The 19,172-nt window shown below is 44.0% G+C and overlaps 2 protein-coding genes across 2 annotated transcripts; both read right to left on the bottom strand.

Moving 5' to 3' along the window:
• Positions 1 to 994: 994 nt before the first annotated feature.
• Positions 995 to 1,336, bottom strand: LOC120700901 (uncharacterized mitochondrial protein AtMg00810-like). Its single transcript, XM_039985099.1, has one exon. The coding sequence runs from the start codon at positions 1,334 to 1,336 to the stop codon at positions 995 to 997; it is 342 nt and encodes a 113-aa protein (XP_039841033.1).
• Positions 1,337 to 3,022: 1,686 nt separating this feature from the next.
• On the bottom strand, positions 3,023 to 3,640 carry LOC120700899. The gene is made up of 2 exons (XM_039985098.1): positions 3,141 to 3,640; positions 3,023 to 3,026 (listed from the first exon to the last, which is right to left on the bottom strand). The coding sequence occupies exons 1-2, from the start codon at positions 3,638 to 3,640 to the stop codon at positions 3,023 to 3,025; spliced, it is 504 nt and encodes a 167-aa protein (XP_039841032.1).
• Between the last annotated feature and the right edge of the window lie 15,532 nt (positions 3,641 to 19,172).

The following is a 19,172-nucleotide window of genomic DNA, read 5'->3' as shown; positions in this document are numbered from 1 at the left end:
TTTATGCTCGTTAGGCCTAACTATGTGTAGGATGTTCCGATCTAGCAGTGAAGCTTTTACTGTCGTGGATTAGATTAGCTAGATTTAATTGAAGCAGTTTTTGCAGTTATTTGCTTTATCTATTACCATCTGGATATGCAGATCCAATCTGACACCGGGACTCGATCGGCTCTTTAAAGCCGATGCAAGAGTCGTCCCGTGGAGCCGACCACGGCTCGGACTTATGTTTGCACGTGTTTGTGTATGCAGGCAAATCGTTGCAAGCACGTTCGCACCTTCCTGACCAGGTATAGGTCAGGTGGCACGCCCTGCGTCTCAGGAAGCCGCGGCGTGTGCTAGGATTGCGGGCCGTTGACGAGGGAGCAGTGCCTGCCAGTGCCCCGGTGACCTCCCGGCTCCTCGTGTTGCCTGTCGCTACTTGCCAGTGGGTTTTGGCCGACAACAACATCGGCGAACTGCTTTGCACTCGGGATTTGGAGGACACGGAGCTCACCGACGGCCACTTTCTCACGGACAAAGTGGATATCCAGCTTGATGTGCTTAGTCCGCCGGTGATGAACATGATTGTGAGCCATGTAGACGCTGGAGATGTTGTCGCAGTATGCGACAGTCGCCTTGGGCACGGCACAATGGAGCTCGCCAAGAAGTTACTGGATCTAGGTGCATTCGGACACTGCATTTGCCATGCCACGGTACTCCGCTTCGGCCAAGGAGCGTGACACCGTCGTTTGCTGCTTCAAGGACCATGAGACCAAGGAATCCCTGAGGAACACTGCGAAACCTGATATAGACCGACGAGTGTCTAGGCAACCTGCCCAGTCGGCGTCTGTGTAAGCTGTCAGGGTCGGTGAGGAAGCGGCGTGGAGGTGCAAGCCGAGTGTCGTGGTGCCCTTGATGTACCGGAGGATGTGCTTGAGAAATGCACCGTGGCAATCCTTGGGTGAGTGCAAATGGTGGCAAACTTGTTGGACGGCATAGGCGATGTCGGGCCGCGTCAACGTGAGATACTGGAGGGCGCCGGCCATGCTGCGGTACCACGAGGCATCCTTGAGGGGTGTTCCATCAGTGCTAGAAGATTTGGGCTTCGCATCAGCCGGCGTCGGGCAGCCTTGCAGTTCGCCATGCCAGCGCGCTCGAGAATGTCGTTGGCATACGCAGCTTGGGAGAGGACGAAGCCATCTGCGTGCCACTGAACGTCGATGTCGAGGAAGTAGCTGACTGGCCCCATGTCTTTCACGGCGAATGTGGTCTTGAGGCTGGTGATGAAATTGCGAAGAAGTGCAGTAGTGGATGCAGAGAGGATCATGTCGTCCACATAAAGCAGCAAGTACGCCATGTCGTTGTCGTTCTTGTACACGAACAAGGAGGAGTCCGAGCATGATTGCTTGAAGCCGAGGGAGACGGCATGTGTTGACGGTCATTAACGACCAATTTTGACCGTCAACTCCTGCACAAAAGGAGGCTAAAATATGGAATAAATGCTAGGATAGAATGATTTACAAACGAATTCCACAGATGGTGTTCTAGAATGTGTGCAGGTGATTTTGAGCTAATTTTGCAGCATAGTGGTGCAGTTTAATCCAAGACATGATATTCCGATGAATTAGGATGCGACACGTGTCAAGAATGAAGGAAAGATGGCCCACCAGAGCAAGAAGTCAGCATTGCACGGGCCCATACCAGTGCCTATGAATAGTGGGCCCAGGGGGAAGATGTGGCCCAAGAGGGAAGGTCAGTGGGAGCACCCCCAAGCCGGCCGACCTACTGGTCGGCCGACTGGGCCTGTGGGTCCCACCGCCTCTCCTTTGCCACATGTCGCCTCCTGAGCACTTCTTTAGGTCGGTTTGGGGGAGATCAGCCCATGGCTCCCTCCTATAAATAGAAGGGGAGGGGGTAGAGATGAACACACACACCACACCCTCTCAACTCACTTCTCTCCCTTGGAGCTTGAGGCCTTCATCCTAGATACATAGGTAGACTAGGAGGTGTAGAAGAAGAGGAGGAGAGTGAGGAGGAGTCGGGGGAACTGCCGGGTTTGTCGGCACTCTTCTCCGCTTATACCTCGACGGATGATTATTCGGTTGTAAGTGTTCGAGACTTTCTTTATTTGTTTATTCGGAATTAGAGCCTAGATCGCAAGTTATTCATATCTGCCTTATATTAGTTGAAGTGTATGCTAGCGAGTAGCATTTGATCTTAGCTTAAGACCCCGGATAGAAAAGGGTAGTCTTGGCCAGGGCTAAGGTTAGTAGGGAAAAGCGTAGACGTGGTGTCTAGGCTGGACTATACCACTCAGTTGGCTGATAGTCCCATAGTTTGTAGAGGTAGCCGGCAGGTGGTGACAGCCCTATCCGAGCCTATTCGTAATCCTCCACATTCGGATATCAGATAGAGCATTATATTGGAGCTGTCGGCTCGTATGAGTCGGTAGATACCTTTAGCTCGAAGTATAACGACGACGTGATCTCTTCTTCTAGGCATAGATTCTGGGTATAGGAAGTCCTCTCTTCTGTCTTCCCCACACCGCCTTGTGTGTCCTTGGATGAGCCAGAACCTTAGATAATGTACTCACGTTCCCTAGTGGATACGATACCCTGGAATACTCTTGGGTGGAAGCTACGTCGGTATCCGTGCGCTTGCGGATTTTATTCGTGACGTTACAAAATACCAACGTGCTTCCTAATGCCATTACCTGGGACGAGCTTAACAACCTCGCTCCTAGTGATTGCGTTAAGAAACATCAACAAGCTTTCTAGCGCCGTTGCCGGGGAACGGTAGCTACATTATCTACGGACTCAGTCGTCCTCGTATCTTCTCTTTTTTTTAATTTGATTCTACCTCAACCCCCGCTACCCATGGAGCAGCTATCTCTTTTACAGCTCTCTTCACCCAAGAGCGAGTTCTATGAGCCAGCACACCCCGCTGACCCAATTCTTTCTACTAGCTATGAACTCAACTCAGGCTACATAGCCTTTGTTCATGAAAATTCCTTTTCATGGAGGGATTGTGAAAATCCCTACCATCATCTGCGCGAGTTCGAGCAAGTGTGTTCATCCAAGAAAATTTTGGGCATGACACACGAAACTCTTAAATGGAAATTGTTTCCTTTTTCCCTTTCAGGAGAAGCGAAGCAATGGTACATTCCCGGCAACGTGTCGCACAGGCCATCGGCGAGGAGCTTGAGGGGGGAGAAGTAGTCCGAGATGCTGAGGTCGCCCTGGTTGAGGCTGCGGAACTCAACCTCCAGGTAGACAGTGCACTGGAGTTCATGGTCGCTAAAGTGGCCCTCGATGTCCGACCAAAGGGTGAACACGGAGGCGCGAGGCTTGTAGATGATGTCGAAGACGTTCTTGTTGACAGTGGTATACAGCCAGTTGACGATGCAGCAGTTGATCTGGCGCCATTCGGCGTCGCGCTGCGCCATGGGTGTCAGAGTCTTGACGATGTCGTCGAGGCCAAACTTGCCGAGGACGGAGTCGAAGCAGCGCCTCCACTGGCTGTAGTTGGAGTCCAGGAGATCGAGAAGGATGGGAACGTGTGAACGGATGTTCACCATCTGCACCACGGCAATGGATGCGGGCTGAGATGCATCGGAGGTGTCGCCAGAGCTAGCAGAGGAGTGCGCCGGAGACGAGGCCATGGCTGCGTGGGGCAGGAGAGCGCGGAAGCGAGAGAGTAGGATCTAAGGGTAACTTATACCATGTAGAGAAAGAATGGACCAACCATGACTTGTATTGATCAGTAGCAATGTTTATATACAAGTACATCACATGCACAGGCTAACTAATCACGGCTAGATTACATGTAGACGCGAGTCCAAAGTGAGTGCATGCAGCGGCACGGAGAGCGCGGAATGCGATCACGACGCCACGCGCAGAGCGTGGCGTGACGGCATGGCGCGGTGTGTGCCGAGCGCAGGTAGTTACACAGGTTTGTTTCAACACTCTGGTGACCCTCCTCACCGAGAAACGCCGGCGCCCTTCCCCTGTTTCTTCCCCATGCGTCCAGGGACCTACAGTTAAAAGAAACAAAAGCTTCAGGGGTCCAAATGAAAAGTTGTAAATTAACTCAAAACAGCAAACTTTAGAAATGCCTAGAAAATCGTATAAAAATCAGAAAAATGCAAAATAAATGTTTTCGAATCCTTGCAACAAGATCTACAAGTTTTGTTACATGCACATGTTCAGAATCTGTCTGCATTTTAATCTAGGAAAAAGGTTATATTAAATAGACTCTAAATGTTCTAGGAGTTGTGCTCAGTAACTATAACTTGTTTTTGGCTAGGTGATGTCTTGAAATATCACTAGTATTTGGTAAAAATTTGAACACCTTGTGACACCATGAACTAGGTCAAAGTTCCAAGATTCCTAGATCTACTAGCTTTGTTCCTATATTAAATCTAGTAGAACTGTTAGTGATCTGTGTATGAAACTTTTTCTATGTATGCATGTCACTAAATCCTTTCGGTTGCGCAAGTTTGAGAAATTATTGATCTGATTAATTATAAATTTGAGTTAATCCTTGGTAAGTAGGCTTTATTTGTGATAAATAGTTCCTTTGCTTAGAAAAATCTGAGAATATTTGTGGGACTCCACTTTGGTCATATTAGGCTCCAGAGCTTGTGTATATTAGGCTGGATAAATACATCTTCATTAGTACATACTCAGTTTTGGATAATTTTCATGGCTAGATGCTTTATTGTTTTTACTTGAAATTTTTACTGGGAGTAGTTGAGTAGATGAAGTACCTCACATAAAAATTGTAGCTGCAAAAACTAATCCTAACTTATGAAGTTAAATAGTCAAACAACATTTAATATAAAACCCACCACACAGCTCTTTTATGAAGTAAAGTGAATTTAAGAACTAATCTATAAATAATTGCCAAGAAAATAATGTTAACTAAGCTCACCCCAACAAACACATGCTATGTTGAACTATAACTTTATAGTGAAGGAAAGAATAAGTTATATCATGTTGTAACAATATCATTTCTGCATGCATATAGAAACGGTAAATCTACTCGATCGTGATTACGAGTTGGTTCCCGCGATCATTGCCACTCCAGAGGGTGCCTCTCTTAATTATACTAACTTGAATCAAGACCTATGCCAAGTCCCAGAAGAGCCCAAGGCTAACAGTGCTCAAGAAGGCAAGCCCCAGTGCATTTAAATCCTATTATTTTCGCCTATTCATTCATGAATATATATGTGTTGTAATAATTTATTTCTTTGCGCATTTAAGTTTTTAGGCGTTGTTTGCAACCATAGATGCATGTTCCTAGGTTCCGCTATAATGTTTACCCCGTTTACCTCGACTAGATGCATGGTTATAGGACCGGTAAAAGTAGAGTAGTTTCCTGCTACTCGCGTGATTATAGGAGTTGAAATGCTTTACATTCTGCAATAATATAAGGACCACGGGCAAGGATGTGGTACTTGTGATTCCTTGTCTGTGTAGTGGCAAATATGTTAAGGTCGCAGTGTGTGGCATATTTTGCTAAGCTTTGAAAGTACTAGCCACATATCGAGAAATATGGTAATCGGTAAGCTGTAGTACCTGATTGGACCGGCGAGTGGAACGATCATTCATCCTCTTCTGAACTTGTTCAGGGTGGTCATGCCACGCGGCTACTAGAGTAGACTTACTCTGTAGTCGAGGGGGATGACCCGGATCCACGGACTGGAAAGAAAGGGGAAAAGTCGTGTGGGTGACTTGGTTCCCATACGTGTGTGCTAAGTTCCCCTGGCCAGGTTAACAAACTCGATTCGAATCGTCCGCCTCTCACGGCATGAGACTACTTAACAATTTCTATCACATAGAGTAACAAGTGGAATGGGATGATGATGATAATACTATTGTATAATTAATGTTTTTCACTACCATGCTTGTTTAGGGATAGATGCTTTTCTAGAATGGTTAAGTGAACTAGAATATGGCAAAGCTAAAATCTGGAATTAAGGACCTACTCTTAGTTGCTTTTTCAGCAAAAAAACCCCTCCAGCCAAAAAGCCTTGCATGTCTAGTTAACGGATTAAGGTATATCCGATGACGGGTAAGCCTTGTTGAGTATTAGTATACTCAGCCTTGCTTGTGGCACTTTTGTTCATGTACTGACTTTGAGGATATGATCGCTGGTTTAACTTGGCCTTGTACTCTACCTCCGAGTTAGTCTGTGGAGTGGGAGGGATCCTCAGCTGGTGCTGACGCTTCTCTTTCTGAGTGATGTATCATATGGGCTTTATCGAGATGTCATGTTATCGTTAGTTATCGTGCTTTTACCTTCCACTAAATAAATGAACTCTAATGGATTGTGTAGATAAGACTTCTGTAGTACTGCTTTACTTTCAGAACTGGTTTGTAATAATTTTAAATTTCCACTGCAAGACTCTGTGATGTATGAAATGTGTGTTGTTGTACTCTCTGGATTCGCCTTCATGTGAGGTTTGCTTATTCGATCCCGGTTTTTCGTGGCTTTAATCGAGATTTTACTCGAGGAACCGCCGAGGTACGTGCGAGTTGAATCAGAGTTGCCTTTGCAACGATGGTTAGCACACTAATCCAATTTATTTTGGGTAGTTCCGCCACAGCTGGTATCAGAGCTAAATAAGCAGTTTACCAGAGACTACGACAAGATTTTCTAACAAGAAATCCTTAAAATTTGACTTCAAAATGTTAAGTTTGCAAAGATGCGTTGGATTCTTAAGGAAGAGTCTAGAATGTAAAGTCCTAGGGATTTATGGGAATGTTAAAGGTGGCTTATATAATATGGCTAACTTCCAGCACTTACTTTTCAGCATTTAAATTCAGTATTTAAATTCTGTAACGACATCGTCACCGCGAAGGTATGATTACTTAGTTAGCTGAGGGAGTCTGACCTTCCCGTCGGTGATGTGAACTGAACGCTGAGCTCAAGCAGTGGCCTACTTGAGCTGCTGCCAATATACCAACCATCGGTTGATTATGTTGGGAGTAATGGTTTCGAATTGGAATTCAATTCCCCATCTACGACGGTATCTCATCAATACGCTGTTTTCATAGCGTATGTTAACATTGTCCATACGGCGGAAATTGTATGGATGCCGGTTCTATAGTGATCGGCAATGAATGAGAACGCTTTCGTGAGTGCTGGCGTGAAAGGTTCATCGATATATATTCTGTCAAATTTTTCTGCAGGTACACTAACCACGAATCGATAAACTTAGGATGACTAGTTAATCGTCTAGTTAAATAGTGAGAGTCGTAATACGTATGCCACCAAGTCAAAGCGTAAGACCAAAAGTATTTGGCAATTCTTTCAAGTTGTGAGGACGAATAGGGCGTGCATGCATTCCAAATTCAAAATCGAAATCGAAAAGGAAAAACTCAAATGATTCAATTAGAAAGAAAATTCCATAAGGACTTCCTAGATGAGAAAGCATATTCTGCTGTAAACTGAAGAACTCGAATTTTTAGGTCTGGACAACAAACTCATATGAAGTTGATCCTGTGAGAAGAATTGTAGAAAAACAAGTTTCCTTTGTGCTGTAAAAATTAGGGAATTTTTCGAGCAATCTGCAGTGGAGAACCTGATGAATTTGGAAATACCTGTTTTTCTGTCTAGTTGTAGCAGTCTGGCTAATTAAATTTTTCAACAAACTTGTAAGCACTTCCTGAGAAAACGTTCAACATGAAAGTTGTAGATAACTGAACCATGTACCTATTGTAAAAGTTTGAGAATTTTTTAAAAAATGGTTAGTATCTGGTGCATGAAATACTAGCTCTCTAGAAGTTCTGTTTTCTGGGATGGCATGCCCCGCCTGTTGTGGGAGATGCTTAGCGCAGCAGGGTATCCCCACCCGCCACTCTATGAGGGTGTCAACTTTATGGAGATGGGTGTGCAGCACTATACGGTGATGGTGACCATCCCACAGCACCAGCTCCACCCGCAGTGGCCAGTGATCTTTACCTAGGTCACCGGACACCGCCTCCTGGACTGTTGGGAGCGGGCAGCTACTGCCGCCCTCACTACTTTCTGTGAGCAGCACCCTTTGGAGGTGGTGCTGACTCCGTTCGGACTGTTTCCAGCAGTCGATGAGGCTGATCCTTTATGGCAGGAGAGGATGAACACCTCTCACCTCCTTGCTGCTCTTGACCCTGCGGGCACAGTCCGCACGACAGCTCGGAGCCTGAATGCACTGTACCGCCTTCAGGTTGCCCAGGGCATTGCTATTGCCCAGCTAGCTCAGTTGGCACAGGCCAACCATGAGATGGTCAACACCAGAGATGCGTTCATTGTTGATCTTAATGCCCAGCTTGATCAGCTTGAGGAGCAGGTTGGAGCTCTCACTTTGGAGCTCAACAATGCTCATGAGCAGCTCCACTTTCAGCAGGCTCAGCAGGACGCCTTTCACGCTCCACCTGACGTGATGGACATGGACGGTGAGGACGAGCCTGAGGACATACAGGGTGTTTCTGATCTGGACTTCGAGGTTGCAGCACCTTCGCCGGCACAGCTGGGAGCTCACTCTCCGGTTGCTAGCGAGGCGTCCGTCAACAACTTCTACGACTTCTAGACGTTGACGACAGTTAGACTTTTGACTATACTCCTCTTAGTGTAGCCTAGAATTTTGGAAGTTGACTTAGACTAACTTAGAGTTGAGACCCCCCCCCTGATGTTAGAATAACTTGGTAGCAAGGAGAAGTGGTCAAGTAGACTAGGGATGAACCCTTGATGGTTGTAAATATATCCCAGCAGTGAAATGGATGGTTGCAGGAAATTCCTCGAATTTTTATCTATGCTTATATGCAAATATGGGTCATGTGATGAATACCAAAGTTGTTCCAAATCTTATTATCTATCTGCTCGTAACATTTTAGCCTTATCCGACTTCTGTAGCCGAAGACATCGACAAGATACCGACGCTCTGTTTTCTGAAAGACTGAAATTCCAGAGAGGTGGAAACTGAATTTTTCAACCATCTTAACTCCTGAATTAGACTTTGCGTTGAATACCAAAGTTGTAGAACGTGAAATTATATAGCTACTGATGAAATTTCAGACCGTTTAGATGAACCAAACAGAAGTTACGAATTTTTCCGTAACAGCTGACGCTGCACAAACTATTTTCACAGCATGTGTTGAGTAAAATTGTGTTTCATACTTGTTCATTGCATCTTGGAAGCTATATGAATCATATCGCTGATGCTTGAACTCTTATATTTCAGATGGTGGGTAGTACTCATGGAACTCCAGGTGGTTTTCAAGCCAGTGGTAGTGGTACACCCCCACCGCCACCTCCGCCACCCGGCCTTGCAGAGGTTATTGCTGCACAGACCGAGCTGCTTCGCCAAATTGCCCAAGGGCAGCAGCAGCGAGGTGGACGAAATGACAACCAACCTCAGTCAGCAATGTACCCAGATTTCTTTGGGACGCACCCTCCTTTGTTCAACAGGACATAGGAACCCCTTGATGCTGACGCTTGGATTAAAACAATTGAATCCAAGTTTGACTTGTTGATAGTGCCATGCTCTGAGGCTAACAAAGCCTGCTTCGCTGCGCAGCAGCTTCGTGGCTCAGCACATTTGTGGTGGGATCACTACAATGGCATGCTTCTCGCTGACCATGTTGTCACTTGGAATGAGTTTAGAACTGCTTTCAGAGCTCATCATATTCCCAAAGGTCTTATGGACAGAAAGTTGGATGAATTCTTGGCCTTAACTCAAGGTACTCGCACAGTCATGCAGTATACTCAGGCTTTCAATCAGTTGTGCCAATATGGGGGATATCATGTGGATACCGACGCTAAGAAGCGTGATCGCTTCCGTCGGGGTCTTAATACCAAGTTGAAGGAACGTCTCAATCTTGTTCGAGTTGATTCCTATAATGAGCTACTGAACATGGCAATTACTCGGGAAGATTGTATCATGGCTCATAAAGCTGAAAAGAAGAGGAAGGCCCCAGTTAGACCCTCGAGTGCTCAGCCACCGAGGTATCGTTTAGTGCAGAACACTCCAGCTGCACCCTCTCAGAAGGCCCCTCAGCAAGGGCGTTGGATTATCAGGCCTCCTCAGCAGCAACAGCAACAGAATCGCTTAGCGCCTTTTCAACAGCAGCAAAATGGCCCAAGGCCAAACATGCAGCAAGCCTCTCGCCCCAACAACAACAACCGCTGTTTCAAGTGTGGGAGCCCGAGCCACTTTGCAAATGCATGCCTCCAGGCGGGACAATCCCAGGGGCAGGGTTTCTGCAAGAATGATCAAAACAAGGGCAAGAAACAAACTGTGCAAGTCAAGCAGGGCAGAGTTAACTTCACCAGCCTGGCTGACCTCCCTGAGGGCGCACCGGTGATGTCGGGTACATTTTCTATAAACCATCGCCCCGTAGTTATCTTATTTGATTCTGGTGCATCTCATAGTTTCATTAGTGCTAAATTTAGAGCAAAAGCTGGATTAGATTTTTGTCACACCAAAGGCTCATACATGATATCTATTCCTGGTGGTAAAATTGCATCTAATCAAATCATTAGAGGTGTACCACTTAAATTGGGTAGCAAAATTTTCCCAACTGATTTAATCCTGCTAGCACTAGAAGGAATGGATGTTATTCTGGGAATGGAATGGATGAATAGACATGGAGCAGTGTTAGATATCTCTTCCCGAGCTATTGAACTAAATTCTCCAACCTATAGCAACTCAGTCCTATATTTACCTCATCAAGAATGCATCAACTCTTGTGCATATGCCATGAAAGATGTCCGTATTGAAGATATTCCCGTGGTTTGTGAGTATGTCGATGTTTTTCCGGATGAGTTGCCTGGAATGCCACCAGATCGGGATATAGAATTTGTCATCGAACTTCAGCCCGGTACCGCTCCCATAACAAAAAGACCATATCGAATGCCACCCAAAGAATTAGCTGAGCTGAAAATCCAATTGCAAGAACTCCTAGACAAGGGTTATATTCACCCAAGTTCTTCACCATAGGATTGCCCAGCCTTGTTTGTGAAGAAGAAAGATGACAGCTTGAGGTTGTGTGTTGATTACCGGCCTCTCAATGCGGTTACTATCAAAAATAAATATCCTCTTCCTCGCATTGATGTATTGTTTGATCAATTGGCTGGAGCCAAGATCTTTTCCAAGATCGATCTTCGTTCGGGTTATCATCAAATTAAGATCAGACCTTGTGATATTCCGAAGACCGCCTTCTCAACAAGATATGGGTTATATGAATATCTAGTCATGTCTTTCGGTCTCATAAATGCTCATGCCTATTTCATGTATCTCATGAACTCAGTTTTCATGCCAGAACTTGATAAGTTCATCATGGTTTTCATCGATGACATCTTGATCTATTCCAAGAATGAGGCAGAACATGAGCAGCACCTGCGTATAGTTCTCCAACATCTCCGAGATCATAAATTGTATGCAAAATTCTCTAAATGTGAATTCTGGCTGGACACAGTCAAATTTCTGGGTCACACTATTTCCTGTGATGGCATATCAGTAGATCCCAGCAAAGTTCAAGAAGTGATGGACTGGAAACCTCCTACCTCAGTTCATCAGATCCGCAGTTTCCTTGGTTTGGCCGGCTATTATCGTAGATTTATTCCGGACTTCTCCAGAATTGCAAAGCCAATGACAAAATTGCTAAAGAAGGATGTAAAATTCAAATGGGATGCGAAATGTGATGAGGCATTCCACACTTTGAGAGCCCATTTAACCACAACACCAGTTTTGGCTCAACCCGACAATAGTAAGCCGTACGATGTATATTGTGATGCATCAGGTACCGGTCTTGGCTATGTTCTTATGCAAGAAAATCGGGTTATTGCAAATGATTCTCGAGCTCTCCGACCTCATGAACTCAATTATCCAACTCATGATCTTGAGCTAGCAGCGGTTATTCATGCTCTCAAGATTTGGAGGCACTATCTTATGGGTACTCATTGCAACATCTACACTGACCATAAGAGTCTCAAATATATTTTTACTCAGAGTGATCTTAATATGAGGCAAAGAAGATGGCTAGAATTAATCAAAGATTATGATCTTGAAGTTCATTATCATCCCGGCAAAGCCAATGTTGTAGCTGATGCTCTTAGCCGAAAAGTTCATTGTAACTGCCTCTCAGTTGAATCACCCAACGAGACATTATGTGCTGAAATGTAGAAGCTAAATTTGGAGATTATTCCTGAAGGGACTTTGAATCATATCTCCATTGAACCAACCTTTTATGATCGAGTCATCATGGCACAAGTACATGATAAAGGTGTTGGGATTATCAAACGGAAAGTGTTAGAAGGTGAACGAAAATACAAGTGTTTTCGTGTAGATCACAAAGGGATTTTGTGGTTTGAAAGTCGCTTGGTCGTTCCTAAAAATCAGGAACTCCAAAAGCAAATTCTTGATGAAGCACATCTCTCCAAATTTTCAATCCATCCTGGTAGCACCAAAATGTACCAAGACCTTCGGCAAAATTTTTGGTGGACACGAATGAAGAGGGAAATTGCTAAATATGTTGCAGAGTGTGACACTTGTCAGAGGGTAAAGGCCAGTCATTTGAAAGTTGCTGGAACCCTTCAACCTCTGCCAATTCCATCTTAGAAATGGGATGACATTAGCATGGATTTTATTGTGGGCTTACCCAACACATCTCAACACCATAATTCTATCTGGGTTATTGTTGATCGGCTCACAAAGACCGCTCATTTTATTCCAGTGCATACTGAATATCAAGCCAAGAAATATGCAGAGATTTATATCGATCGCATCATTTGTCTGCACTGTGTACCCAAAACAATCATCACTGATCGTGGTACTCAGTTTGTGGCAAGGATTTGGGAGCAGCTCCAAGAGGCTCTCGGAACTAAATTAATTCGAAGCTCTTCTTATCATCCACAGACTGACGGGCAGACCGAAAGGGTGAATCAAATCCTAGAAGACATGCTTAGATCATGTGTCATTCATTATGGCAAGAATTGGGACAAATGTTTACCTCTGGCGGAAATTTCGTATAACAACATCTATCAAGCCAGTTTGAAAATGGCACCTTTTGAAGCCTTGTACGGTCACAGGTGTCGAACTCCTTTGAGTTGGTCACAAATAGGCGAGCGTAGAATATTCGGACCTGATTTAGTGGTCGAGGCTAAGGAACAAGTAAAAGTGATACAAAAAAATTTAAGGGCGGCTCAGTCCAGGCAGAAGAGCTATTTTGATAAAAAGGAGGAAGCCTTTGCAATTTAATGTGGGTGATCATGTCTACCTACGGGTTTCTCCAACCAAAGGCATTCAACGCTTTGGAATCAAAGGCAAATTAGCTCCTCGCTATATCGCATCTTATGAGATCATCGAAACGTGTGGACCAGTGGCTTATCGATTGCGACTTCCCTCGCAACTCGACGCAATTCATAATGTGTTTCATGTATCTCAACTAAAGAAATGTGTCCGAGTTCCTACGGAAATTATTGAACAACAAGACATCTTCGTGGAACCCAACCTTTCTTATGATGAACATCCTATCAAGATCCTTGATCAAAAAGAAAGGAATACTTGTTGAAAGGTCATTAAAATGTACCAAATTCAGTGGAATCATCACACTAAAGCAGAAGCCACCTGGGAGACTGAAAGTTATCTCAATCAACACTATCCGGGTTTTCTTCCCTCTACCCCAAGTACCTCCATATCTATCTCCGTTCATTTATCCAATCTCAGGACGAGATTCTTTTTAACGGGGTAGGCTGTGACACCCTAGGTGTTTAAAAGTCAATCAAAATACAAAGCAAACATTTAGTTGAATTAAAGAGAGCAAACAAGTATTAAATGGCAACAAAAGATAAAGGAAATTCAAAGTCAAATATTTGTTTCACTTTTGTGAGGTTACATCAAGGGAGTTACAACTATGTTTCATGTCCAAAATCCCCACACCAAAATATTGTACACAAAATTCTAGTACAATTAGTAACATGTGCTTAAATGGAAGTGGGCCCAAATTCAGCCCAATTAAACAAATCAAATTGAAGCCTTTTATAAAATATTTGAATCTTTTAATTTAACTCACAAACCGTCCCTCAAATGAAAAAAGTGCCTAAAACAAAAGTTGTAGATCTCGAAAAACTGAGCAAGATTGGTATTCAATAGTTTTTCATTTGAGCCCATCTGGGAGGAGAAAGATTGAAATTACAAAACTGAATCTGGAAGTTCAATCTAATTACGAAATTGTCATTGACAGTAGCTCCTCTCTCCCTCACGGCAGACCGTACGCCGCCGGCAGCCAAACCGGCCGGGTTCAGCCATGTGGGCCCGCGCACCCACGGTTTCGCACCCTAGCCATCTCCTCTGGCTGCACGGATGAGGGACACGTGTCCCAGGCCATCTGGACGGTCGCCACGACACCCGTCGGGCGCCACGCCGCCCAAACGGCGTCGCCGCTCGCCGTTGCCGCATTCGCCCCTGCCCGGCCAAATGGTCCTCCCCCAGGAGCTCCTTAGCTTAGCCTCGAAGGCTCTCAAGCCATAAAAGGAACCCTCCCATCCCTCGCGCGCGTAGACCACTGTACGGCCCTCCATTGTCACCGCGCGAGCTGTGCTTGCCGTGGCGCCGCCTCTACAGACCCACATTGCTCCAAATCGGCACCCCATGACCTGCGCCATATGCTCCCGAAGCTAAAACATCCCACCATCGCCCTTGCTCTTCACCAGGACACCGCCGCCGTGGAGCAGAGCTTCCGCCGGCCGCCGTCCGCCGTGGTGCCGCCTCCTCGGTCCATCTCTGCGAGCCCCAAGACCCTCCAGAGGTAGCCCTCAGTCCCCTCTCTTTTTCCCAGCGGAGCCCCCACCTCCAACGACCCTCCTCACCGGGAAACGCCGGCGCCCTTCCCCTATTTCTTCCCCATGCGTCCAGGGACCTACAGTTAAAAGAAACAAAAGTTTCAGGGGTCCAAATGAAAAGTTGTAAATGAACTCAAAACAGCAAACTTTAGAAATGCCTAGAAAATCGTATAAAAATCAGAAAAATGCAAACTAAAATGTTTTGGAATCCGTGCCACAAGATCTACAAGTTCTGTTACATGCACATGTTCAAAATCTGTCTGCAATTTAATCTAAGAAAAAGGTTAGATTAAATAGACTCTAAATGTTCTAGGAGTTGTGCTCAGTAACTATAGCTGGTTTTTGGCTAGGTGATGTCTTGCAATGTTACTAGTACCTGGTAAAAATTTGAACACCTTTTCACACCATTAACTAGGTCAAAGTTCCAAGATTCCTAGATCTACTAGCTTTGTTCCTATATTAATTCTGGTAGAACTGTTAGTGATCTGTGTATGAATCTTTTTTTGTGTATGCAGGTCACTAAATCCTTTCGGTTGCGCAAGTTTGAGAAATTATTGATCTGACTAATTATAAATTTGAGTTAATGCTTGATAAGTAGGCTTTATTTGTGATAAATAGTTCCTTTGCTTAGAAAAATCTGAGAATGTTTGTGGGACTCCATTTTGGTCATATATGAATGTCTAAAAAAGTTGAGATACATTTGATGACAGGACAGTAGATACAAATTGTACATTTTATGCCATGATTAGATTTGTTATTTTTGTTCTGGTAACAATCATGCTTGAATGCTCATAATATTTTCGCCCATGACTAATCAGTATGTCTAGATGCTATGTAAAAAGTTTGACAAGCTTTACTGCAAAGTTCGTAGTTCGAATAATAATGCATGTGTATCCCTTGCTTTATTCCCTGATAAATTTATTGGTGATGAAAATGCTTTATATTTTTACTGAGGCATCATTAGATAGAAACTAAGCTCTGGTAAAAATTTGATGTATAGAAACCTGGTAGAATTCGCTGTAGAAATTAAGTTTGATAAATGCATGTTAATTTTGCCGATTTTATATCTCCTGTTATATGCGCAGATTAAATTTGGAAAAATTAGTACAGCACAAATCGTGTCTAGTTGTTGCTGTTAAATTTTGAGCTCCAGAGCTTGTGTATATTAGGCTGGATAAATACATCTTCATTAGTACATACTCAGTTTTGGATAATTTTCATGGCTAGATGCTTTATTGTTTTTACTTGAAATTTTTACTGTGAGTAGCTGAGTAGATGAAGTACCTTGCATAAAAATTGTAGCTCCAGAAACTAATCCTAACTTATGAAGTTAAATAGTCAAACAACTAGGTGTTTACATTTAATATAAAACCCGCCACACAGCTCTTTTATGAAGTAAAGTGAATTTAAGAACTACTCTATAACGATTGCCCAGTAAATAAAGTTAACTAAGCTCACCACAACAAACACATGCAATGTTGGACTACAACTTTATAGTGAAGGAAAGAATAAGTTATATCATGTTGTAACAATATCATTTCTGCATGCATATAGCAACGGTAAATCTACTCGACGGTGATTATGAGTTGGTTCCCGCGGACACTGCCACTCTGGAGAGTGCCTCTCTTAATTATACTAACTTGAATCAAGACCTAGGCCAAGTCCCAGAAGAGCCAAGGCTAACAGTGCTCAAGAAGGCAAGCCCCGGTGCATTTAAATCCTATTATTTTCGCCTATTCATTCATGTATATATATGTGTTGTAATAATTTATGTCTTTGCACATTTAAGTTTTCAGGTGTTGTTTGCAACCATAGATGCATGTTCCTAGGTTCCGCTGTAATGTTTACCCCGTTTACCTCGACTAGGTGCATGGTTATAGGACCGGTAAAAGTCGAGTAGTTTCCTGCTACTCGCGCGATTATAGGAATTGAAATGCTTTACATTCTGCAATAATATAAGGACCACGGGCAGGGATGCGGTACTTGTGATTCCCTATCTTTGTAGTGGCAAATATGTTAAGGTCGCGGTGTGTGGCACATTTTGTTAAGCTTTTGAAAATACTAGCCACATGCCGAGAAATATGATAATCGGTGAGCTGTAGTACCTGATTGGACCGGCGAGTGGAACGATCATTCATCCTCTTCTGAACTTGTTCAGGGTGGTCGCGCCACGCGGCTACTAGAGTAGACTTACTCTGTAGTCGAGGGGGATGACCCAGATCCACGAACTAGAAAGAAAGGGGAAAATTCATGTGGGTGACTTGGTTCCCATACGTGTGTGTTAGGTTCCCCTGGCCAGGTTAACAAACTCGATTCGAATCGTCCGCCTCTCACGGCATGAGACTGGTTAATAATTTCTGTCACATAGAGTAACAAGTGGAATGGGATGATGATGATATTACTGTTGTATAATTAATGTTTTTCACTACCATGCTTGTTTAGGGATAGATGCTTATCTAGAATGGTTATGTGAATTAGAATATGGCAAAGCTAAAATCTAGAATTAAGGACCTACTCTTAGTTGCTTTTTTAGCAAAACAAACCCCTCTAGCCAAAAAGCCTTGCATATCTAGTTAACGGACTAAGGTATATCCGATGACGGGTAAGCCTTGTTGAGTATTAGTATACTCAACCTTACTTGTGGCACTTTTTTTCAGGTACTGACTTTGAGGATATGATCGCTGGTTTAACTTGGCCTTATACTCTACCTCCGGGTTGGTCTATGGAGTGGGAGGGATCCTCAGCTGGTGCTGACGCTTCTCCTTCCGAGTGATGTCTCGTATGGGCTTTATAGAGATGTCATGTTATCGTTAGTTATCGTGCTTTTACCTTCCGCCGAATAAATGAACTCTGATGGATTGTGTAGATAAGACTTCTGTAGTACTGCTTTACTTTCAGAACTGGTTTGTAATAATTTTAAATTTCCGCTGCAAGACTCTGTGATGTATGAAATGCGTGTTGTTGTACTCTCTAGACTCGCCTTCGTGTGAGGTTTGCTTATTCGATCCCAGTTTTTCGTGGCTTTAATCGAGATTTTACTCGAGGAACCGCTGAGGTACGTGCGAGTTGGATCAGAGTTGCCTTTTGCAACAATGGTTAGCGCACTAATCCAATTTATTTTGGGTGATTCCGCCACAACAAGTGGTCGGTCGAACCCTTTCTATGGCCGTTTGGGCTCATCTCCGGTCAGTGTATTCCTTGTGGGCTCCTTGTGGGGATCGCAAGCTGCATTCATGTAGATATGTTGATTTAGCATGTCATTTGGGCCCTAGGATCCATGTGTGCGTCGCTGTGTTTGTCGGGAGTGTCTTTTCTCTTGGGCTTGGGCTAATTTACTTTAGGATGTGGGCCCTCTAACTCTCATGCTCATGCAGAATGCTCTGATGTGTACTTTTCCCTTTGTATGAGCACGGTTTTCACCTGTATGCAAACATGGCTTCCTGTAAACAGCGATTCACCAAAACTTGTGGAAATGATTAGTATCAAAGTCCTAATTCTAGTTTGGTGTTTGTTTTTGCACAGATCTTTGTAAGAGTTGACGGTCAATTTTAGCACTTAAGGACCGTCAACAAGACCCCCACACTTAGCCCTTTGCTCGTCCTCGAGTAAAGGTTGAAGGTCTAATGTGGATGCAACTCCTTTGAATGCAACCTGCATACAAGTTATTCCAAACTTCTTCCAATCCTTGTGAAACTTTTGAGTGGCTACCATGATATCTTGGGTAATTGAAGAATGGAACAATATAGAATTTAGGTTCCTAGGTCTTCCTGCTTAGAAACTTGGGCTTTTATTTTTTAAAAGAAAGAAAGTCTTGCTCCTCAAATTATTCTCTCGGATCACTCTTTTTGTTTCAAATCCTCACCAAGGCAATGTTGTTGCCTTCTTTTCTCCTCTCATTTAATCAGGCTTATGTGGAGCTCAGGATAGGAGTAAAGGGGCATGTTTGCTTTGCTTATGTTGCTAAGTCAAAGTCTAGATCCAAAAAGAAACTAGTCATAAACCTTGATCATGATGTGCAGGTGTGTGGTGATAATTTTTTTTCTTTTGGGTGGATGGTGTATGAACTCCTTTTCATGAACGATCTCTCTCCTTTGTTTTTCTTGGATGTGGGCTATCTTTTTTTCCCTTTCCTTTTTTTTGACATGCCTTGTGGGCATGTGGCAAACCTTCTTTGGGTATGCATCTTTTTTTTCTCTTTTATTTTTTCATTGTCATGCCTTGTGGGGATGTGGCATACCTTCTTTGGGTATGCATCTTTTATTATTTCTTTTTGTATAGCCCACATCCTTGTTGGTAACTTTAGAGAGAGGGGGTCATGGTGTGACTTGGAGTTTCATTTTGTGGTGGATGGAAATGCTTGCTATCTT

This window comes from Panicum virgatum, chromosome 3K (assembly GCF_016808335.1).
Source record: "Panicum virgatum strain AP13 chromosome 3K, P.virgatum_v5, whole genome shotgun sequence".
NCBI classification, from domain to species: Eukaryota; Viridiplantae; Streptophyta; class Magnoliopsida; order Poales; family Poaceae; genus Panicum; species Panicum virgatum.
This window is presented reverse-complemented; position numbering and strand designations above follow the sequence as displayed.